The following is a 24,880-nucleotide window of genomic DNA, read 5'->3' as shown; positions in this document are numbered from 1 at the left end:
AGAGGGGGACAATACTATTGTCATGTTTGATTGAGCTTCAAAATTGTCGACAGACAACACCGTCCTTTGATATTATCTGAAGAACAATCAAAGAGAGTTAAAAATTATGGGACCCACATTTTTGTGTTCTTTTCATATGTTTGAAGAATGGCGAGACAAGACCATCCATAATGTTGTTCTTATCTAGGTAGCTTTGAGGGTGTGCATGTAACACCCCGTTCTCAAACAACGTAATATTAATAAATAAAATCAGAGTAATCACACAACGGAGTGTCACACTACTTTTCAAAATTTCATAAATAGGAAATATCTAATTATTTAAAATCAACGTTTAGAATATCTTAATAAACTGCAGCGGAATAGTTCTTTAAAAATATAGTTTCAACCAAATCCTACGTCAACGAAATTATTGGCACAAAGGCCTCAACGTAATAGACATTATCCTCAACAATAATAAATCCAACAACGAGGTCTTTTCAAAATATGATACATAAAAGAAATGAAGAAGACATTCGCGACGATCCCCATCCTAATATGTATCAGAGCCCTAGACACTTGAGCCAATCAACCTACAAGCCATCATTACCTGCACATTACCCACGGTTGAGGCAACATATACGCAGAAGGGGTGAGAAACTTATCCAATAATAATAATATATAATTCAGCAAATTAATGAAAATAACAACAGTTCAACAACAAGCATTATCAAGTTCATATATACATATAACTCAGCATCATATTCGTTTTCAACAACATTTAAACAACATCTACCACAACACCAACGTCATTATCAACAAAGAACACCAACTCGACTATGCAACATCATCAACTTAACATCATTTAATAAGGATAGAGCATCCTACCACATCTTAGTCATCAACAACATATATATTCATCATTATATAACATCAATTAATATCATCCATTAACGTCAGAACAACAACAACGTCATCAAGAACAGCAACAACATCTTCAAGAACAACAACAACAACATCATCAAGAACAACAACAACAACAAATTCGTTATCAATAACGACACCGACAACTCGACAATGCGACGACGACAACGACAACAACGACAACTCGACAATGCAATGACAACACGACAACTAATGCATCATGCATGTGGTACCAATCTACGCGCGTTGAATGCTAAGCATTCCAGGGCATAAGCCCCCAACAGTTTGGATGGTTAAAGCATCCCAGAGCATAAGCCCCCAGCAGGTGAATGATGAACATTCCAGGGCATAAGCCCCCAACGGGTTGAATGATGAACATTCCAGGGCATAAGCCCCCAACAGATGTGAGTATGCAAATAGACTCAACTTGTGTATATCAACATACAACTTCAACAGCGACTACAACAACAACATATGTGCCTAAAACAATTATGACACACTCCCCAACTTCGACATCAGATGATACAACGACATCAACAACGGAAATCAACAACATAGCATATATATAAATCAATTACATTCATCTCAAAGTCCAAAACATCCTTCAAAAGAAATTAAGTTTTGATCAATAGAACATAAGTCAAATATCCATAAAACACCTCAACTAAATCCCTAACACTTAAGTTTGAAGTTGGGAAACCAACCATAAGTTTTTGGACTAACTTGGGATTAGTTATGCTAAGTTTTCTTAAGGTTTTCTGAAGATCCACTTGGACTATTTTTATCATAACTCAAAAACTATGAATCATTTTCATGTAAAACTAAAACCATTAGAAAGCTAACTCAAATATCTACAACTTTTATGTTTACACCGAAAGCTAATTCAACACGGAAAGGGGTGAAAAAGACACAAGAACGCAACAATCGAAGTTCTGACAGCACGCAACGAAAACACAACAAGCAGTCACCCATGAGGGGCTGCCTTGCTGCGCCCAGGCGTGGAAAACTGCGCCCAGGTGTGGGAAGGCAGTAGCCACCTGCGCTGCAGCTCTGTGCAGTCCCATTTTTTTTTGGTTTCACCGTTTCGTCCATAAAAACCTAACTGTTACCCCGAATCCGATTCCGTTTTCGCCTACGCGTTCTATTCGACAAATCCTATTATATTTTACTGAAAAATCATATTTTCAAATCTCAAAAACAGCTTATCCCAGAATCACTTATTTCTCAAAAACACTTAAAATCACTTTTTCTCATAATCTCAATTTTCATCAACCCAACCCTAAATTTGATAAGGAACATTGCCTATGATAAATCTAAGACCTGAACATCAATTTAACATAACTTCAATGAATTTTCTATTCTATTAACAACCAAACCCATCTTCAAAACCTAATTTCTCAACAACCAAAACTATGAACATCAAAATAAGATTTACCCTAATCCCCAAAACTCACAACCTGCAACCTTTGCCAAACCCAATTTCAGAAAACATACTTAAGATTAGAGAATATGAATCCCAATTTCTGATCACCCAAACCCCCAAATGATCTGCAACAATGTTTGTAGGTTCTATGGGAAACATAGCAGTCAAAACAACATAGAAAACATGCATTCTCAACATAATTCATTTCATTATAGCAACCTAGCATAACTTGCTAACCCTAAAATCAAGAACACAACAATTCATTAAATTTCAGAATTATACATATTATTAGTGAAAGGAATCCCACCCTTACCTTATCTCAGCAAATTCTACAGCAAAAATGGTTGGATTCTCTCTTCCTAGCTCTTCTCCTAGCTTCCTCTTCCTTCTCTCAAAACCAGTTTCTAAAGTTTTTTACGTGAAAATGTTTCTGCCTCCTTTTCTTTCTTTTTTTCTCCCAAAAACTATAACCTCCCCTCTTTTCATTTAACTCCCACTAAACTCACATAATTACTATTTAATTCCCTTTAATTAAAATAAATAATAATTCTATATTATTTCTATTTCTCATATTATTTCCTCAAATAATAAAACAATATTCATTCAAATAAAACACAACTCCTTAAATCATATAATAAAATAAAATTACACCATATATCACATAAAATCACAGAAAACATATATTTCACATGAAATCACACACACACACATACATATATATATATATATATATATATATATATATCAAATAAAGTCATATAAAAATATTCACACATCTACTAAAAATAATTAAATAAAAATGGGGCGTTACAGTGCACCTGCACACCCTGGATTTCTGCTATTTGCACCAGTTTTCCTACATTCAATGCTATTTGCACACCCTGATATTCTTGCTTTGCACCTCACCTAAGACTAGAGTGGGTTTGACTAAGGTTCTATATTGTTGGTGTGTGTACATACTGAGTTTACTGACGAGCACATGTACCACCAGTACTACATATGTTTTAATTTTTAAAGTGTTATTATTTTATGGAAAATGTTAACTTGTGCCCTTGATGCATAAGTTAAGAAGGCAAATGTATAAAGTTTTTCTTGGAACTTGTGCATTCAATATCTTAAAAGTTGCAAAAGTTATCCTTTTAATATAAAATTTATTTTTAATTTCCTCTTTAGGCTTCTTAACTTGTGCCCTTAGGGCACAAGTTAACATGACCCTTATTTTATTATTTGGAAGATTTTTATCACTTAAAAGCCAAAAACAAATAACCTGGTATCGAATTCATGTTATAGTATAGGGCTTCATCTGCAATTAACCATCCAATTAGACCAATCAAACACATTTGTTATATATTTGCAAATAAGTTACGTGATGTATATTATTCAAAACAAAAATCTTTCTACTCTGTTTTTAGAGGAATCATTTCACTCTCTATTCTCTAGTTCTATTTTTATTCTTTTTCCTATAAAGTGATGTAAATGATATTACTCTTTTGAATTCCTAGTGGTAAATACTTGAATTTACACTTTGTCAAAAATCATAAAATTTAATGTGATTATTTATTTAAAAGAATAAAAAAAACTCAATTTTTTATTGGGTAAAAGTAACACAAATGTAAATTTAGTAGTTTAAATTAACAAGAAAAGAGCTTACTTTCTTTGCACATACTTTAAAGTTATTTTACACATGCATTCAATGATGTGCTTTAATATCAATTACTAATGAATATGATAACTTATGTGTTTTCGCTCACATTAAATGACGCCATAACACATTATTTAACGCATGTGTGAAATAAGTTCACATTGTGATGTCGATGCATATTAATTAGTTACTAAGAGAAATGGGTAGATCAATATATATTAATTTATAATATTAATGATTAATGCGGTTTAAAAATTTGCATCCCCTGATGCAGGGTCCTGGATACGTCACTGTCCATAAACATAGGTACCACTAATGGAAGGGAAACAATTTGAGTGCCTAACGGGAAGAGTCTCATATAAACACTCTCTTTTGATGTGGGTCCCCCACCCCTTTAACATTAAAAAATTAGATACAATGATATAGTTTTTTTTTTTTAAGGAACAATGATATAGAGTTGATTGATAAATGATTAATGAATCTTATTTAAGAAATTTGTGTGAGATGTTGAATTGATAAGATTGAGTATTTATTAGATATTGTTATTATAAATTATCAATAAGTAACGTATACATATGTGACTCTTTTAAATAGAAAAAAAAAAAAAAAGATTTCTCCATGTGATGCCTATATGGCTTATTTATTTTATACTAACACTAGCGTTCACATGGACATGAAAGTGTCCACTCTCAAAATCAGTAACAACTAACAAATACAATTGATTAAAAGGTAAATTAACATTTTAATTTTTAATTGAACAAATTAATTCTGACTATTGAGGGTGGAATCCATGACAAAAAAATTTAATAATACTTCATTCCAAATGTTAATTTATTATACTTTTTGAATATCATTTTCAAAAACAATTTTCTTGTGTAGCACTTCACAAATGATCACATTGCAATGTTACATAACATTTTTTAAGAAAACAATGTTACAAAACATAGATCCTCCAATATTTCAGACTTGGAGTTATCCACAGAGGAGCTTGAGGTCAGGAGCTTATTAATATATATGTTCAGACGCTCGGGAACCCCATAAGATACGGACATGAATCCTCTATAGCCATATGGTGTTATAGCCGTATGAACTGTTAAATTTAGAGAGAAATAACGGGATTTCTCTCTATAAATCTAATGGTCTCTACAACCGCAGTCGTAAATTGTAGAGGATCCAAGACAGCAAGCACCTATTTGAGCCTTTAAATTACAACATACAGTTGCAAACAGCCAAGGTTCTGTCATTCAGATAATATACGACCACCAATGTTTCCTTATTAGTTCAACAAATTTCAGCAACAAGAAAACCAATCATGGGTTGTGAGTATCACCCATTTTTATCATCTCTGTTGGAGACTTCAGGAGCTTCCTTAGTGACTCAATTATGCCTCCAAAAGATGGGCGCTGAGCAGGGTCACTGCCAAGTAAACAAAACAATGCTTATAGAACCATAAAAAAAAAAAAAAAAACAGCAGTTGACCAAACAAAATAACATGAACTATTCTGATGTGCGTAGGGAATCTCTATTCTCCAATTAAAAACAGTAGTTGCTAAAATCAATTTTATCCCGTCAAGTCAACACTCATATTATTGTCAGGAGCCAGGACTAAACAATAAGTATTCCAAAATTTTCAATTCCCTCTCTATAACTTTCTTGCTCTAAGGTCACAATTATTATTATATGTTTGTCTTAGAACAAAAACAAATAAATGGTGTATTTTTCAATATACTAGTATAAAATTGAATCAAATAATAGGTCAAACACGTTGACAATGTTTTTAATAAAAATTGGCATTACTATAACTTACTCAGCCCAACAAGATTCCATGAGGGAGGCCAATACTGGGGAGATGTTTGAAGGGATAGCAAGCTTCCTATTCTGGAAAGCAACAGCTCCAACCACCTGAGAGTTCACATGATGGTTATTATTTTTCAAAATCCATTGGTAAAACTGGAAGTTTAATTTCACATGTATACCTCTCCCACTTACTTTTTTTTTTTTTTTTTTTTTTGCAAATGAACTTTACTGTTAGTAAACACATTAAATGTCCTCGTGAGCTTAGCTCAGTTGGTAGGGACAAAGCATAATAATATGCAAGGTCTGGGGTTCGAACCCCGGCCACCACAAAAAAAAAACACATTAAATAAATATTTGGCTACAAATATTTACAATTTAGACCATAACACCCATTAAGTTTACCTGGGGAGGGTTAAGTCCACTCCATGGCTGTTGCATGGTCACAAGTTCCCACAGGATAACTCCAAAACTGTATACGTCAGCTTTCTCATTCGAAGGTTCTCCACGGAGAAATTCCGGGGCCATCCACTCAGGCTAAAAATAAAATAAACGGTTACAAATTTATGGAAAGTGAGGTACCTGAAGTAAAAACTCAACGAGTGAAATATTGAGAAAAATTACCAATTTCACTATTAAAAGGAATTTGCCTCTATATGTATGCTAACATGCAAAATCTACCAACTCCAAATACAGGATACTATGTTCAATGTTACTTTCATGCACGCTTAAAAATGCATATTATTCTCATCAAAAAGACTTACCAATATCAAATGATTAACATCCATAATACTATAATTAATCATAAATCAGAAACACAAAAGTATCATTGGTCTTAGGACAATATTGGTAGCAAAAGGATAAGAAGTAACAATTGTTTTTTCTTCATGAATTCAAACTTGAGAGTGCTACTCAAACACAGAAGGAAAGAAAGAAAATAAGTGGAGAATTCACGAGTTAAATTGATGGAAAACTATAACTTCATGAAGCTTATATCATTACGCTGATGAGTAGAGTCAGAGACTTAACTGTTCCAGCAACAGATTTTGAGGGTATGAAAGTGTTTGCCTTAAATCTGGACAGTCCAAAATCACAAACCTGTAGATGAAATGAAAAAGGAAATCACTGACTTGTACAAAATTTTGTGAATTCTCATAATAAACTGCTAAATCAGTTTCATTCCACCTTCACAGTCCAATTTTTGTCCACTAACAAGTTTGGGGATTTGAGATCCCAGTGCACGATTGGAGGTTTCAGACAATGGAGATAATTGACTCCTTTAGCCTGCAATCAGATCAACAATATATCATGTACAAGATAACTATCTACAGTAATAAATTAACATATTTATTTGACACAAACCACATCCAAAGCCATCCGTAATCTTCTCCTACTATCCAAAATTTCACCAGATGCTGGCCTGTGTATTAGGCGGTATAAACTACCTCTGTAAAAAATGTACCAGGAAAGGTAAGACTATCACATCTTCATGCAAGAATATACAATAATGTGATCAATGATACAAGAAGTTGATTGTTTTACCTAGGCAAATACTCTGTCACTATTGATAGATTGGGGCATGTTGTAACTGCACCCATGAAGAGCACCACATTTGGATGGCGAACACGTTTCATTATTGCAACCTAAATCAATGCAAATACCAACTTGAATATAACTAGCTTTTTTCACAATTTAATAGAGTGGGGAAAATAAATGGGTTTTTTAAGAACAAGTTTAAAATTTTATCTCATTATGTCCAAACTAGTATTGGAGAAAATGATCATACAAGTCTCAAGCATGACAGTAAAACACATAATCAATAATTTCAGTGTGCTTCATAAACTATGCAATGTTGTGACTGTTGCCAAATTAGCATAAAAGTATTTTTTGGTGAACCCGCTGGTATCCTCTTGCTGGAGCCTCTTAGTTAATACAATCCAAATCACAGACAAATACAGTAATGAGGAAACTCAATACATTTATATCATGAATAGAATCGATACATACCTCTCTCAGAAATTCCTTCAACTGATCATCATGGAAATCCTGAACTGTTAAGACCTTGACTGCAACATCCTGCAATTTATAAAATAGATGAACTATTCAAAAGAAATACACACACGCATGGAGACACAAGCAAACATATAGGGTGAGGAAGATTCAATTGTTCCATAATAATATTCAATGACTGAACCAATAAAATTCAATATGTACAAAGAGCTGTTGAGAGGAGTATCTATGACGAGTTACTCCTGGAGCGAGTAGATCTCCATACATACAAACTGTGGCCATATTGGCCAAATAATGTATTTCAGATACAACACAAGACATATCTATAGTTAAATATAATATAGTCAACTTGTATTGGAGGCTAAATGTCATTCATCCAATTTCAATCGAACAGACAAAGAAAGCGAGCAGTATGAAGACATCAGAAACTGTGTTTATATACTCGAATGTGCTTACTGTACGAATAAATTATGACTTACTGATCCATGCCACTCAGCATGGTGCACAGTTCCGAATGAGCCTACATAGTTAAAAGGACAGGAGCATTTAGAGTCACCAAATGAGGAAACAGGTTTGTTATACCAAATCTACGTGAATTCAAGAAGCAGAAAAAGTACCAGCACCAACACGCTCTTTAATCCGTAAATCATTCCATGATATCTCAAGCCAGTCCATTGAAAGTGATGGTTCAAGATTCACATATCTTGGAATATTCCCAGTTGGTAAATAGTCCTGGTTTTCAATTCTATTGTCTACTTGCATCAGTTCTGATTGGCAGGAGGAACTAAGTATACATTGCTTGAAAGTACTCTTTACCACAGAACCTCCAGTTACGATGATCTCATTGCTGGAAGTTTCTTGTAACACAACTGCATCTTCACTAAGCCTTGGATATTCATGTAATGATTCTTCGGATACAGGAAAAACTTTAGAAACATCCTCATGAATGGTAGGCAAAATTGAACCTAGAACTGCACATTCCTCATCATTCTCTTTTAAACCAAGAGGAGTTAGAAGTGGTTTGGTTCCTTCACATGTTTGATCAATTGAAGCACTGAAGGAACCCTGACCTTTCAACAAATCAGTTTCTTTAAGTTGTTGATCAATCTGTCCACAACCTGCAGATATTTGAATAATGGCCAAGATCAGCTTCAAACTAGAATTCTGCTCTTCTAGCTATAAGATTTACTGAACAGAACTAACAGAGAACAGGTCACCATGTTCCCAAAGGGTTAAAATCAAAATTTAAATTCAAACATGCTCCACAAATTTGATAAGGAATAAAAAAACTACAGGCAACTTCAAATCTATTCACTGAGACTAGAGCTAGGTGAAGGGAAGGAAGCTCACTTCTGCAGTGACGAAAAAAAAGACAAAACACCTGGCTAAGGACATACAGTGGTTGTGTCTATAAACATCATTTGAGCAAGTAATCGATGTAGTGAAGTTTAAGTATGATACTATGATGTATCCTAAAGGTTGTGCCCAAGAATATAACTATGGCATCACAGATTCTTTCTTTGCACTTGAAACTGAAATACATGTGAAAATTGGAAGATCAATATTCATGATATAAATGTAAGTACCTGAATAAGGATGAGTTTCAGGATCAAAAGAACTTTGGTCAAAACAAATAGGTGGTTGAGAACTTGCTTCATCATCTATATAAGGTGATTGTAATTCCTTAAAATGAGAAATTTGAAACGGCGAAGGAATAAAAGAAACATATGCTCCATTAATGGAGGAATCTGGGCCATGGACAATTCCTGGTTCCCCGACAAGGTCGACTACATATTCCCTGTTAAATAACAAACCATAACCCGAACAATGGAATGAGGTGAATAAAAAACTTATGCACAAGAAATTATCAGTCGCATCTATAACAAAATTTTACTAACCTTGAAATCTGTTTGTCATCTTTAATCTTGACTAAGCAAGAGGATCTGTGATCTGCAACACAATACTTGCAACCACGAGCTATGCGACAAGGCAAACCTATAAAATCAGCCAATCTCTGCATTCAAAAACCAACTAATTAAGCAGTGAATAAAAAATCTGTAACAAGTTTTTCAACAAACATTAATGCATCATCAAAACTCAGTGCAAAATGAACTCAGGCAAATCCTGCGCATAGTTAATAACGTCCTTGTGCGACTAATAAAATAGTAAAATTTGGTTTCATAATTGATATGCTACTAACATATCAATTATCTACACACACCACAAAGCAATAACTCGGTAAATTAACACATCAATACAGTACAATGCTTAACCTTGAAGAGAATCGCTCGATGCCTACAAAGACCAGAAGATAGACCACCAATGGGAAGTACAACACACTTGTGAAAATTCCTCAACCTCTTACTAACTAACTTCCACCGTTTGTGGTGATCTCCTTGCTCCGCTGGGAATATACCCCTTCAATAATATATACACTCAGAATAGCAACAACACAATAAGGAAAAATGTGAAGATTATATTGAAGAATACTACTATATCTACCCCATGTTTATGGCAACAAGTTTTCCCAGTTGTTCAACAAACACCAAGATGTTCTCCGAAGAATGATACAACTCCTGAGCTTTATCATGAAGCAACTTCAAGCGAGAATCTTCTTGTCTATCGACAAGCACCACCTCCATAGATGCCTCGCTTGGTTCAACGGCTTTAAGTGCCATCAAAGTAGGTATCTTCTTACCTTCTTCCTCGTCATTGCACATCACCCACAGATACGGATTCATCCCCAGTATGTTGTAAAATCCATCACTTATCTTATCCGTATACGACAAGCACCCACTCACCTGATAACCAAAAACAGCATATTTAATCAAACAAATATTATTGAACTCTAGTTGCAGTATGGTTTAAGTTGTTGTCTGCAGCTGCTTCAACTGCAATATAAAAGATTTTAAGATCTTTCACAACCACATGGCATTTGTAATTTTGATTGCGTCAGCAATGTTTTGCCGCAACATAAAGTTCAATAGTTTTAAACTGCAGCGAAATAATGCAGTCAATATCACAATCGCCATGTCGTTGCGGATTTTGAAGTCTCTGTCTGCATAGTTTCAACCGCGTAAGAGCCACAACCGCGGTTTAAAACCATTGGTGTGATGGCGATGGTGAGACATAGTTAAAAAATGAAACGGTTGTGCAATCTTGTTTAGTTTTGTACCCAAAGACGATAAGAAACGGACTCAGCATCCCAATTTTCAGTGCCAGGAGTGAGAACAGGTTCCGACACAAGACTTGCCAAAGAAGCAAGCCTCTTCGCTAACGTAAGCTGCAGGATATAGCTTTCTTCACACTTCTTCACCAACCCGTCTTTGTTTTCTTCCTCTTCCTTCTGCCTCCTCGCAATGGTTGCGGTAATGGTGGAAACTTGAGACGACGGCGTTTCCTCTTTAATGTCACTGGAAAACAAACTCCCTGCATAGCTACTGTCGCTCGATAGCCTCGGAAGTGAAACTTGACGGTCGAAATTCCGGTCGATTGCGGTGTCATTGACGGCTGTCCCTGGCTGAGAATGAAAAAAGTCGTGATCGTGATCGTCGGAGGAGGTTGACAAGCGGCGGTGGATGTGGTGAGTATGATGACCGGAGTGTCGTTTTTTGTCGATAAACCAGTCGCAGAAAGCAGATATTTGCTTTTGTTTGAATCGGAGTTTATCACCGGCGGCGGAGTGTTTGCCGGAGGAGAAAACGGCGTCGTTTTTTGGTGTTGGAGGAGTAGACGACGAAAGTGACTTTGTGGTTGGAGTGTCGTTTTCGATTGGAGATTTGATGGAGTTGACGATTTTGTCCTTATCTTGATCTAATAGCTTTTTGGATGATTCATCCAATCCTCGCTCCGGAAATTGACGCGGGAAAAAGTAAGTTGCTCTATGGGGCATTTTCACTCACGAGCCTCTTGCGCCACGGAGCAAACCAAGAAACAAACGGAAACTGTTTTCCGTCAACTTGGCCGTTACCGACACCGTCCTCTTCGCTATTCTTCTTCTTTCCTCACTCTTATTGCAACAATCAAATAACAGCACTTCAACTAATTATTATGCATAAAATATAGTTGGAAGCTGAATTGCATTTTACTCTTGAGAAATATAATCGCGTAGTTGCGATGTTCAAAGCGGGATATGGTTTTCCGATAAAGAGGAAATGTGATATGCTAGTGCTAATAATAATGGAGGTACTGGTAACTGAAAAACACAGAGAAAACGTGAATGTGATGGTGATGTAATGTGGTTGGTTGTGAACTTGTGACATTGTGCACTGTTGATTTAACTTGTAACGGATTGGAGAGTTGCAAAATAGTCAATGCCAATGGTGGTGGTGGGAAAGAAAACACAAGAGTACTTTCTTATCAACTAAAATTCATAGGTGTCTCGCTCTTTTTATGTGAACTTCATTTCTAAAATGTGGAATCAGCCCTAATTGTTTATATATGATCAAACATAAGTTGTCACATGCTTTATTTCAGTGTCTTTGCCCGCGTAATACTCATTGTGCATAGTGGAAACCTTATTTTTCATCGTTAGTAACAATCACGCCTTTCTCCTATAATTATGCTTTGCTTACTAATTGTAAAGGATAGAACCTCCGCTCACAAGAAAGTATAGATATGCGCTTCGTTGTATTAACTCCTGGAGTCATATACTACGAGGAGGAGAAAAAACTCACGTATATGCAACAACTTGTTCCTTTAACTCGTCTAGAGAGGTAGAGTGGTGAGAGACCCGTAATCTTTCAACTCATTCATTCTCCACCAACTCCTCCACCCTCCACTAAATCCTCAACGCCCCACTACTCCTATGATTAACTCTACAAATAAGAGGTCACATACCTCCACAATTCATTCAATTCTTTCATTCCCACTTCACTAATACGAGAGAGAACTACGTAGCTCTGATTTCCTAAACCACTTACAGCTACGTAGGACTAAGGACCTTTGTTAAGTTAGATTAAAAACACCACATTTGTTGGCCAAATGTCGATGACCTCTCCCTTAATCCTAATAGTACCTCGTTGTTGTCGCCATGGCAGATAGGACTATATGTTTTAATGTTCGAGCAAAAATAAATAGCATGACATGATTGACGTCGAATCTACACTATCGTGTATACCATCAAGTCACTGTTTTAAATTTTCAAATTTATTTTACTTAAAATTTGATTTAAACAAAAGAAGTGAAACCACATACATTGTCCTGGGGTTCGTTGGTAAATTATGTTCTACATGATAGAGTTGTTATCCTTAAATGGATCATGCATGTGACCCATTTATTAAAAAAATTACAAGCACTCAAATATTTTAATTCAACATCTATACAAAAAATATTGAATATGCCGCACTAATAACTTTTAAGGAGTTTCTAAGATGTCATCTTGAAATGGCAGATTTAATTTGGTCTTTATTTAATGGCTTAATATATCATTTGGTCCCTTAACTTATTTTTGGTTTTCACTTTGCTCCCCTAACTATAAAGTGTTTCAATTTGGTCCCATAAGTCTTCCTCCGTTTACTAATGTGGTCCTCTCCGTTAGTTTTTAACCTTAAATGTCTAAAGTGAACCATATTTAAATGTGATTCACCGTAGACCTTATTAATTTTTTAACTTTAACCCTTTGATCTTTTTCTTTAAAAGAGAACCACATGATCATGTAGGTCTATTGTATTTTACGATAAACCATTAACACATAATTTTTTCCCTTTTCTTCATCTTCTTCTCTCATCTTCATACCATCTTCATCATTCTTCATCAATCTTCAAAAAATCCAACCAAAAAAAAAAAACTCATCAAAATCAAATCATTTTCTTCAACCACAACATCATCGCCAAATCAGCCTTGTTAGGGACGGAGCCAGGTATATTACAAATGGGGCTGCCGTCACCCTCAACTTAGTAAATTGTAATGGTATTTTATATAGAAGAAGCCATCTGCCACCCCAATAACTCAATCCTATTTTATTGATTTTTTACAATAACAAACTCAATCCCACATAATATTAGTAATAGTTAATTAACATTTAATATATAAATAATTTAACTCCCAACTTTTCATCAAAACCTGCAAATTTTATTGGTACATATTTGTTTTGGCAGTGATAAGGTTTAACTTTTACAAAAAGATTGATTTTCTAAAAAATATAGAAGAGATAACGATATGGTCGAACAAAATTAATCAATGAAAAAGAATAATCTTCTCAAATTTAGAATTACAACACATTCAACACTATTGAGAAAACAATTACTAAAGCAACATGCAGTCGCGCGCTTGAAATTGCGACGTTGTGTTCATTTGTGCAGTTGCGCTATCACATTCTCCATCAAAGTGAAGTTTCTTTTGCTTTTCGCCACCCCCAATAATTTTTCTGGCTCCGTCCCTGAGCCTTGTGATTAATCCTATGACTTAGATATTAAATACAAAAATTAAAAAAAAAATCATAAAATAGCTTCAAGTTCTATGTTTTCACGGGTGCGCCACCTCTCTTTCGATCTTGCCAACATCTTCCTTCTCCTTCATAGGCTCTCTTTCGATTTTTCATATTAACAATTCCAAATTAACTTTGATTTTCACGAAATTAATTAGTAATGTTACGAAAATTATTCATTTGTGCTTAATTGGAAAATCAATTTGTTGGGTTACTGTTAAATTTGGGGTTTTTTCCCTTCCTTTGATTGAGGTAGATACACCATGGATGAAGGAGTCGTATTCTACTTTTTAAAGACAGACACACAATGAATCTTTGACCCATTTCTATTTTTTGTTGCAGATAGCAAGATTTATGTCGACTCTGAAGATCTATGTCATTTCATATTATAGATTATGTTTGAGTTGTTTCAGATTGTGTGATAGGTGATGATATTGTTATGAATTTAATTTAGATCTATGAAATTGAGAAGCATTTCAACAGGTGATAAATTGATTTGGCTGTCGAGGATCCATTCGCGTGATTGACTTGCTAGTGTTGTTGGAGGTTGGGGATGGAGTTTGCTCCATGTGAGAGAGAGAGAGAGAGAGAGAGAGAGATGAAGGGGGTGGAGGTGGCCAGGTGGGTGATGAATTGATGCTTCTTTATGTATAAAGTTGATTAATTAAGAATGATATTTTTTTTGCTTTCTGGGTTTTTATATAAAGGTTGATGAAGAAAACATGAAGATGATAAGAAGATGAGTGAAGTAGACCAAGAAAAGCGAAAAAATCAATTGTTGGTGGTTTTTTGTAAGATACAATAGACGTGCATGATCTAATGGTGTTCCCTTTAGAAAGAAGATCAAATGGATAAAATTAAAAAATTTAATAGGGTGTATGGTGGACACTTAGACGTTTGCTGTTAAAAATTAAGGTAAAGGACCAAAAGAGATAACAGTAGAATATATAAGGGACCAAATTGAAACGTTTTATAGTTATGGGGCCACTTTGAAATAAAGAATTAAGTTAAAGGACCAAATGATGTATTAAGCCTTTTTTAATAAACCACTCGAGATATTTAATTTTTTTCGAAGGGTATCAGAGCGCTATGGTGATAGCGAATTTGATCCAGTTTCCGATGAAGAAGAAGATTCCGATGGTGATGAAGAAGAAGATCTTGAAGCTTCCGCATCAGCAACCTTGTGTTCTTCAGCTTCACAAGTTTCCATCGTTTTCGGTAGTTTCGGCGAATCGGTTTCTCCTCCTCCTCCTTCACCATGGATCGCACCAGTCGTTGATGGATTCACCATCAAGATCGGTGACATCCCTTGTTTTCTGGAAGATTCTTGTGGCATCGATCATGAATCTGTGTTTGATGTTTCGGATGAAAACCAGAAGATTCAAGATCGTGATTCAGAGTTAACTGTTTCTGCCGAATCCAAGAATTCGAACAATCGCGGATCTGAGTTCACAGTTTCTGTAGCCGTTGCCAAGAACTCGAAGCATCTCATCATCAATACGGTTTTCTCATGCTCTGGACCTGTTTACGGCGTTTGCTGCTTCGTCGGAAAACAGGAACAAATCGCTTCTGCAGATAACAACAAGAATCAGTTTCAGTTCTTCAATCTACATGACGAATTCATTGTTGATTTTGATCCCGGTGGAAGCTCTTCGATTTCGCTGTTTTACGTTTACAAGGTCCTACGTAACACTTCTTTTCGGTTACGGTGGATGCCTTGGGATAGAGGAAGAAAACACCTTGCGTTCTTGACTTCACCAGCATCAACGAAGATAACAAATTTCAGGTTTGAGGCTTTTCTTTTCTGGACGAAGATAACAAATTTCACTTCAATTGAGAGAATCGTGCGTTTGGCGATGTGTTTTGTGTTTGGCGAAGAATGTTTCAGTGGCATCTGTTTGCAGAAGCATTATTCGATTAAGTCTGTTGGCATAATCACTTTTTCGATGCAACATATCAAAGAAATAAGCACGCATGTTTCTCAGTTATCCTTCTTCATTTCAATTCCAGACACGGTTTGCGAAAAGCTATTTTGGTTCAGTTACTTTTTCAGATTCAATTAAGATGCAAGTTTGGAAAGAAAGTGATGTTGAATTCGTGTTTGGATCGCTACATCTGCACAAGCATTTGGCAAGAATCAATTTCCAGAATCATTTTTTTTAGCAGAAGCAACATAAAAGTGCTTTTGGGATTTGTTGTTCATGGTTTAGCTACTTGATTCAATGAGTTGTTTTCTGCATAATCACTTTTTGTGCAAGCTGGTTGCAACTTTTAGGAAGAAAGAAGAAGAAAGTAGCTTTGTGAAGAGAATCACGTTTTTGAGGACTCAGAAAATCATCATGCTTGCTTTGGCAATCTCTTCTCTCAATTGATCAAGTGCTTCATCAGAACCTTACTGGGCCTCAATCTGGGCCTTCTCTGTTTTCATTTCATTTTTTGTCATTTACTAGTTTTAACCCCCATTTTACTTAGTTTCTTCAGTTTGAATAATCATTGTACTTTCCTTGTATTTCAAACTCAAAATTGGTGCATTTTCCCATTTTGAGTTTGAGGGGGACTATTAGAGTATAGTGACAAGGTAGCTTGGGGTACAAGCAATCTAGATAACTTGGAGAGCAAGTAATCTAGTAGAAAGTTAGTTAGGGAGTTAGTTACTCCAAATCACTATAAATAAGCTACACCTATGTACTATTTCACATCTTTTATTCATTTGCATCTTTGTGATGACTCCTAGAGAGAATTATAGAATCTACCTTTCCATTGCATTTGATCTAGAACCATGGAATCCTATAATTCATAACAGGAAGTAAGAATGAACCAAAATTTTCTTAAGGCCAACATTGATGTAGGGTGAGTTGGGGCTTTGTTATCAAAAACCATGATGTAGAGATGGTTTTTGCACCGTCAAAGAGAACATACTTGGTGCATGAAGCAGTGGTAGTTGAGGCTTATAGGTTTCACACGGGGACTTCAAGCAACAGTGGGGCAAAATTTTAGCAATGTCATATTCGAATTTGGCGCAACTGTGGTGGTTAATTGCTTTCATTAGGGTTCTCATCTTTATCTGACATTGCTCCTTCTATTATTAATGATTGTCTACAGTTGTTTTCCGAAATGACCGGTGTTCCTTTTATTACATTAGCCGTTTTTGGTAACGAGTTTGTGCATGAGGTTACTTAGGTTGGAAAAACTACGGGGTCACTTACTTGGTGGAGAATGTCCCAACCCTTGTGGTACGGTCCTTGTTCACATTTGTACTGTATACTTAGTTTGAATAAAGTTAAAAAAAAAAAACTAAGAGCAAGACGCATCACTCGTCTATACAAGAAAGTTTTCTAGAATGTCTAACCACAAAGTTTTATAATTAGCTTTAGGACGATACATGTGAACTACTCTCATAATAAATCGCGAGTTTTTTCAACAAAATTAAAAAAAATAAAAAAATAAATATCAACTATGCAAATATTTTGAAACTTGAATCAACTATGTGAGACAAATGAAAGTTAGACGACCTATCTAATACAAACACTTGATTTAGAAAACCGCAAATGCACTTTTGCTAGATAAAAGAACATTACACTGACAAAAAGAAAACCGCAAATGCACTTTTGCTAGATAAAAGAACATTACACTGACAAAAAATGTGATGTTGTAAAAAAAATTAAATGTATATACGTATAATCAAAGATGGATCATTGTGGTACAAAAAATCACAACATCTTACTGTGAATAAAAAATCACTTTATCTACATGCAAATAAATGGTGTCCTTTTCTCATGCCTATAAGACCATGTCCAATGGCAAAAAATATTCAATAACCTTCAACACCCACTTTTTCAATTCCCAACACTCCACATCATTTTCTCTCTCTTAATTCAACACCCATTCAATTTTTACCACTCCAATAGTTTTCATTCAACACCCTACCCCACCACTTTTTATTTCTTATTCTTATTTAATTTTTGTTTTTATAATTGCATAAAATTATAATTATCGATTATAATTAAATTAAAATAATACAAATAATTTTTTTAAAAAAACAATATTTTTTTAAATAATTTATTTTTATTTTCTTAACTTAAAATGCAATACAACAAACTAAGCACGCGACACACGATTAGCTTAAAATGCAAGACAACAAACAAGCACACAACACACACGTAATTTATTTAGTACGATACAAATGATCTTCAAACTCAAAACATTCCAAACTTTGTCCATATGTGCTTCACTAGATCTGCCTGCAATGCGTGGTGAACATTTGGATCACGCAACTCGGATCTAGCACGCACATGATTTGCAAAAGTGGGTAACACCTCGGTCGAGTATGGTTGCGGTGTACTAGATCCACTTCCCTCAGATTGCTCAAAATCGCTCCAACGTTGAGCATATGTATCTCGTTCATCCTCAACAATCATATTGTGTAATATGATGCATGACCTCATGATGATACCCAAATCGGCTATGTCCCACAAGCGAGCTGGTTCACGGATGATTTTAAATCGAGCTTGAAGCACTCCAAAAGCACGTTCGATGTCCTTCCTACAGCTCTCCTGTTGTTTTGCAAATAACTTATCGGGTTCACTTTGAGGAAGTCTAATTGATTTGACGAAAGTTGGATAAGAAGGGTAGATACCATCAGCTAGATAGTATGTCATATTATAGGGACGTTGATTCACGAAGAAATTCACCCTTGGAGTCTTTCCCTGTTCCACATCATCAAACACTGGTGACCGGTCTAGAACGTTTATATCGTTCAACGTTCCCGGACATCCAAAAAAGGCATGCCAGATCCATAGATCATGAGATGCAACTGCTTCAAGAATAACTGTGGTGGTTCCCTTATCCCCCCTGGTAAATTGACCTTCCCATGCTTTAGGACAATTTTTCCACTCCCAGTGCATACAGTCAATACTCCCGATCATCCCTGGGAACCCCCGCATTTCACTAACATGTAGTATTTTTTGCAGGTCATCTTCGGTTGGTGCTCTCAAGTACACTTGCTCATACAGCGTATGATTCCTTTGCAGAATCTAAGTAAGCACTCTAATGCTGTACTACTTCCTATTTTGATGTATTCATCGACCGCATCTGCTGCCACACCATATGCTAACATTCGCATTGCTGTGGTACATTTTGCTAATGGTGATATACCTTCTTTGTTGGTGGCATCAACTCGCTGGGTGAAGTAGTTATCACTACTTGAAAGGTCTCCAACGATTCGCAGGAAAACGTGTTTTTGCATCCGGAACCGACGACGAAACATTGCATCGTCATATGTAGGCTCATTGGCAAAGTAGTCGTCAATGAGTCTTTGGTTAGCTGCTGCATGATCTCTATTTAAATATTTTTTTTTACGAGATCCACTACCTGATCCACTACCTTCCTCTAGTTTTTTTCGACGCTGAATAAATCGGTTGACCATATACGTGTCTTCAGCATCACGTTTTTCGAAGTAGGCTTTCATATCAAAACCAAAAGGATCAATTGATAGTGTTTGGAAGTAGATATTGGAAGTAGATATTGGAAGTAGATATTGGAATGCAATTTGAGAAAGGAAATAGTTTAAACAATATTCAAGTTGGAAGTAGATATGAATGTTATTCAAGTCCCTATATATATAAGCAAATAGGTGAAGCACGGGGAGTGAAGCAATACCATGTGTTGTGGCATAGTAAAGCAATACCATGGGCTATGGCATAGTAAAGCAATACCATGTGTTGTGGCATAGTAAAGCAATACCATGGGCTGTGGCATAGTAAAGTATGCATAATTAAAGCAATACCATGGATGTAACACTGACAAAATAGTGAAAAAAGTTTGTGAAATTAAAGCAATACCATGGGCTAGTGAGGAATACCATGGGCTGTGAAATTAAAGTTTGTGAAAAAAGTCACGGGACAAATATTATGCATAATTATTTAAAGCAACATTGAGGACTAGACAACACTGACAATTATTTAAAGCAACATTGAGGACTACACAACACTGACAATTATTTAAAGTAAACATTGGGGACTAGACAACACTGACAATTATTTAAAGCAACATTGAGGACTACACAACACTGACAATTATTTAAAGTAAACATTGGGGACTAGACAACACTGACAATTTTGACCGAATACAAACAAATATTAGTGAATTAATTTCCAAACAGCTCACGCTCCAAGTTTTCCACCATTTTTTTTTCCTGTCATCAAGATGCTCTTGGGAAGTTAACTTTATGTACATGTCCATTTTCTTCAATTTGTTTTTCTCTTGTTGCACTGCGGTGTACTTTTCCATTTTTTCGGTGTACTCTTTAAAGTGTTCCATCTCTTGCACCTTCATTTCTTTGAATTGAACCCACTCCTGTTCCACCTCCTCGAAGCCAGCGTCCTTGCTTTTCTTTTTTCCTTTTCCTTTTTTTTTAGCTGCCTCCCTACCCATTGGACGAGCACTAGATCCTACAGAGTCATCGTGAGATCTCTTAGATCCACTACTTCCTGAGCCAACACTTCCTCCCACTTGACTGCCATAACGAGGTTGATCACGGAGAGCACGCCATTCTTCCTTTAAAGTAAATTGAACATTCTTCCCACCTGCATATATTTCTTGGGCTTTTGCCAAAACATCATCTTCCGACCAACCGCTTGCTTGCTGACGCTTAGCGGTATCATAAGCACCAACCCATTTATTTATTAATTTGCTCATATAATTAAAACGGTTTCGGCATGCAATGACATCGCGTGGAGAATCGAATGAGCAATGGTCATTACAATACTCAGCAATTTTACCCCAATATGATTCACTTGTCTGGTTTCTCCCGACAACACTGCATGTTCCATATTTTATCCACCCACTAATTAACACCAAATTTTGTTCAGTGTTCCATGCTGGTTGTTGGTTTTTCTTGCTCTTAGGAGTTGTATCCTCTGGAGTGACTTCATTAGCTATTGTCATTCCATCACGATTTATTTGTGATGAAAATTCAGGATATTCACCAACACTCTGAAAACTTTCATTCATCATTGGCATATAACCGTTAAATGGGGGTGTTTGAGATGAATATCCCATCATAGATCTAGAATATGGATGAAAGTTGTTTGGAACAGAGGATGGGTGATTGAAATTTGAGGCATAACCAAAATTAGGCATGTTTTGAGGATTTTGGTTGGGAAATTGATTTGGGTTTTGAGGATGTTGGTTGGGAAATTGATTTGGGTGTTGATAATTGTTGGGATTTTGGTAGCTAAATGGGTAATTAGAAGAATTTTGGGTGTTGAATTGATTGTTGTTGGGATCCATTTCACTAATCAAAGACTAAAATTTCAAAAGAAAGGCTAATAATAAGATTAAGAGAGTGAAAAACTTGATTTTTTTTCTGTGTCCAAATCAAATGATCCAAGTCTCTATTTATAGAGAAAAAAAAATTACGAATTTTGGTAAAAAATAAAAAAATAAAAAAATTATTTGCAATGAAATAATTGAGTCCAAATTATTAAGAAGATAAAAATCCAGGCAGCCAACCAGATAACACCACGTGTCACAGCTTTATTCAAAAGCTTCTTCTCTCTCCGCGTTTGCAGAGTCCCACGCGCCCTGTCGGTGCGTGTGGAACACGCGCTTGCCTGGACGAACAGAAACACGCCGCGTGGCAATCCGGTGCAGGCTTCAACTTATTGAATGGCTTCATCACTTCCCTCCTCCATCTCATCTTCAATACCCTCTTCTCCAATCATTCAACAACTCTAAATACCCATTCAATACCCCCATTGGACTTGGTCTAAGGTAGAAGATCCCATGAGCCATTATCTTCATTAAAAATACGACAATTTTAACATAATTTTGATTCTTCAAATCTTTCCAAAGTTGTCTTTAATATTCTCGATGCCTCTACGTTCAACTGATCTATTCTTCTTTGTTGATGTGGTGTTTCATAGCTCCCGCTCTTCATATATTTTTCACTCCCTTCTAATTAATTTGGGGCTAGGGATGTTCTTGCCTCAATTTTTGGATGTGAGTTTTTTTATGTACTTTATATCATAACATAGTTTTTTTTTTAAATTTATTTATTTATCTATAACTCTAACTCGGTTGGGTTATCCTGATGGTTGATTATAAGTGTTTTCAACGGCGGAATAAGAATGTAGAGGGAGTTTATTAGCTGATAGGTTTGTTGTGCAGGGGTACAAACAATTGTGACGGTGGGAGAGAAGATAGCTTCTCTGCTTTGGTCTGTTAAGGGCGGAAAGATGGAAAAAAAAATGGATAGATGATAATGAACTTGTGGCTTGGCTGTGTGCAGAAGAGAAAGAAAACAAAAGGAATCTCAAAAGGCTGTGCACCATTTATTTATTAAACGTTCTTATCATCTACTTTGCCTGTGTCTGTGTTTACCATTTTGTGTTTAACATAATTTATTTATAAATAAAATGCTTTTGTTCTTTGCCTGTGTTGTGTTTACATGTGCGGCATTTATATTTATATAAGTTACACTATCTGATCACTAATATAAGCAAAAATTTATTTTTTAATCCAGTTTAATTAATGATGTATGTGATATATAATAAAGACTACATACATAATTAATTGAAGGTATATAAAAAATTGATTTTTACTTATATTAGTGATCGGTGTATAGAAGATGGCTGTGTGGCATTTATTAATTTATTTATTGCACACAAATACAAGTTTGTGGCTCCTAAAGTAACTTTTACAGGTGGCGTTTACTATGCACACTGCACAAATTTGTGCGCCATGCACAAATTTATGTATTAAGGCCAGCTGTCTGTTAGAAACCTGCTGAATTAAAAAAACAAAAAAAAACCTAAAACATATTTTAATTGCAAATAATGGTTAGCTGCTAACTCACTCTCGTCTGTGATGAAAGAGAAATACACCTCCTTTCAATTCATTTGTTTCACTCAACAATGCAAGATTCAAGCTCTATGAAATTTTCTTATCTGGATCTATTTTCAGATATACACTCAAAGCTAGGTTTGAAACAAAACTCTATGAAATTCACTCAAATTTTTCTGCTGGAGTTTCAAGCTTTATATTCAGTAATAATACTCAAAGGGCAAAGCTCTGCGAAATTTTCTACTTCAATCATACTCAATAACCGCAAATTCGTCATGAATATGTTGTGCTCTAAACAAATTCAATTCGCCGTTCTGCCGGTTGCGTCATCGTATAAATATTGCGCAGATCTAATTCTCAAAACTCAAAACCAATTGAAGTTCCTAAACGCATCATCAAGAAGCTTCAAAAGATCAATTAATTTTGCTTCAATCATATTCAATCGATTGATTCTGTGTGTGAACTTAACAAACTATATTCTTTTTTTATTTTGATTTTATATATGTTTTGAATTTGGACAACGGTTTGAAGTTTTTTCTTTTTATGATTTATGGGTTTTAATTTTTTGAATAAAATGTTTGTGTTAATGGGTAACAAGTTCATGAAGATGAAGAAGTAAACTAAGTTAATGAAAATGTTTCTGGGCAAAACATCGGCACACATTCTAACATTAGAGCCCAGGCAAAAATATTATAAATTAATGTTATGGTGGGGTAATGTCTCGGTTTCCGTGTTTAAAGGAAAGGAATCTAGCAGGTTGCCAATCAAACATCATGACCATTCAATTAGATTTAATATATATCAATGGCTGCTATTGATTTATGACAATCTTTGTGAATCATGCACAAATTTGTGCAGTGTGCATAGTAAATGCCACCACTTTTACAATGTCTCTGTACACAAAAGCAAAACACAACATGGCACACTGTACACACAAATACAAGTTTGTGGCTCCTAAACTTCTCTCTATTGTTTTTTTACCAATAAAAATTGAGAAAAGCAAGGTTTTCAACAAATTTTTTATCAAATAAATGTCAAAATATCATTATATATCAAGATATACACTTCACGAAACATCCAACTACTCTATTTTATTTCTTTTGAGCTGTCCTCTGCTACTATATTTTCATCCACTTCCATGCATTATATAATATTATTTAATTTAATATTCATGTCTTATTAGCATTTTTTATTAGCTTTTTTACGAGATGCTTATTAGTATTTTTTATTAGCTTTTTGGTCTCTTATCTAATGAGAATTATGTGAATGATAAATCTAAAAAAAAAACCGAACCAAAAATTTCGAATGATAAATTTACAAAAAATGAGACCAAAAATTTTGACTTATAAATTAAAAAAACACGGGATCTAAGATTTGTGAATGGAGAATATAAAATTACAAGACCAATATCCGTAAATGATAAATATAAAAAATTATTGAACCAATATTTGTGAATGATATATATATATATATATATATATATATATATATATATATATATATATCACATATTCCATATATCCTAATTAATATATTTACAAAAAAATTATATGATTAATATTTTCACTGTACCCATGCGTCAATACTAAAACAAGAACATTATTATAATTTGGAGTGTACAATTGTAACACGATATCCATTTTAATAACTAAAACGAGTGATCAATTTTTATTAGTACTTTTTAAATATCTCTAATTAAACACTACGATTACCTAAGTTTTATTAATATATTAATAAAATATATGTGGGTGTATTGACTATATATTAATAAAAATATATATGAGTATATGTTTGTTTTATGGGAAATATATATTGATAGAATACAAATGAGTATATGAAC

The 24,880-nt window shown here is 34.9% G+C and overlaps 2 protein-coding genes and 1 long non-coding RNA gene across 4 annotated transcripts; all 3 read right to left on the bottom strand.

The window, feature by feature from the left end:
- Positions 1-337: 337 nt before the first annotated feature.
- Positions 338-2,753, bottom strand: LOC146941962 (uncharacterized). The gene is made up of 2 exons (XR_015033538.1): positions 2,637-2,753; positions 338-586 (listed from the first exon to the last, which is right to left on the bottom strand). It is a non-coding gene; the product is annotated as an uncharacterized LOC146941962 (long non-coding RNA).
- Positions 2,754-4,767: 2,014 nt separating this feature from the next.
- On the bottom strand, positions 4,768-11,914 carry LOC146941961 (serine/threonine-protein kinase CTR1-like). 2 transcript variants are annotated; one of them, XM_085755884.1, is made up of 15 exons: positions 10,945-11,914; positions 10,272-10,570; positions 10,043-10,187; positions 9,668-9,783; positions 9,356-9,567; positions 8,387-8,887; positions 8,249-8,289; positions 7,767-7,835; positions 7,302-7,402; positions 7,122-7,206; positions 6,945-7,043; positions 6,789-6,857; positions 6,165-6,296; positions 5,773-5,867; positions 4,768-5,381 (listed from the first exon to the last, which is right to left on the bottom strand). In XM_085755884.1, the coding sequence occupies exons 1-15, from the start codon at positions 11,659-11,661 to the stop codon at positions 5,276-5,278; spliced, it is 2,787 nt and encodes a 928-aa protein (XP_085612010.1). In that variant the 5' UTR covers positions 11,662-11,914; the 3' UTR covers positions 4,768-5,275. The 2 variants fall into 2 exon arrangements, with proteins under 2 accessions (XP_085612010.1, XP_085612011.1); XM_085755885.1 differs by lacking the exons at positions 4,768-5,381; positions 5,773-5,867 and adding an exon at positions 5,944-6,065.
- A 7,272-nt stretch (positions 11,915-19,186) lies between these two features.
- Positions 19,187-21,255, bottom strand: LOC146941960 (uncharacterized). Its single transcript, XM_085749999.1, has 3 exons — positions 20,429-21,255; positions 19,883-19,944; positions 19,187-19,656 (listed from the first exon to the last, which is right to left on the bottom strand). The coding sequence occupies exons 1-3, from the start codon at positions 21,253-21,255 to the stop codon at positions 19,187-19,189; spliced, it is 1,359 nt and encodes a 452-aa protein (XP_085606125.1).
- Between the last annotated feature and the right edge of the window lie 3,625 nt (positions 21,256-24,880).

This window comes from Medicago sativa, chromosome 3 (assembly GCF_051527215.1).
Source record: "Medicago sativa cultivar Bolivia chromosome 3, Bolivia_mono, whole genome shotgun sequence".
Classification (NCBI taxonomy): Eukaryota; Viridiplantae; Streptophyta; class Magnoliopsida; order Fabales; family Fabaceae; genus Medicago; species Medicago sativa.
The sequence above is the reverse complement of the archived record's forward strand: the minus strand, read 5'-3'. Positions and strand labels throughout refer to the sequence as shown.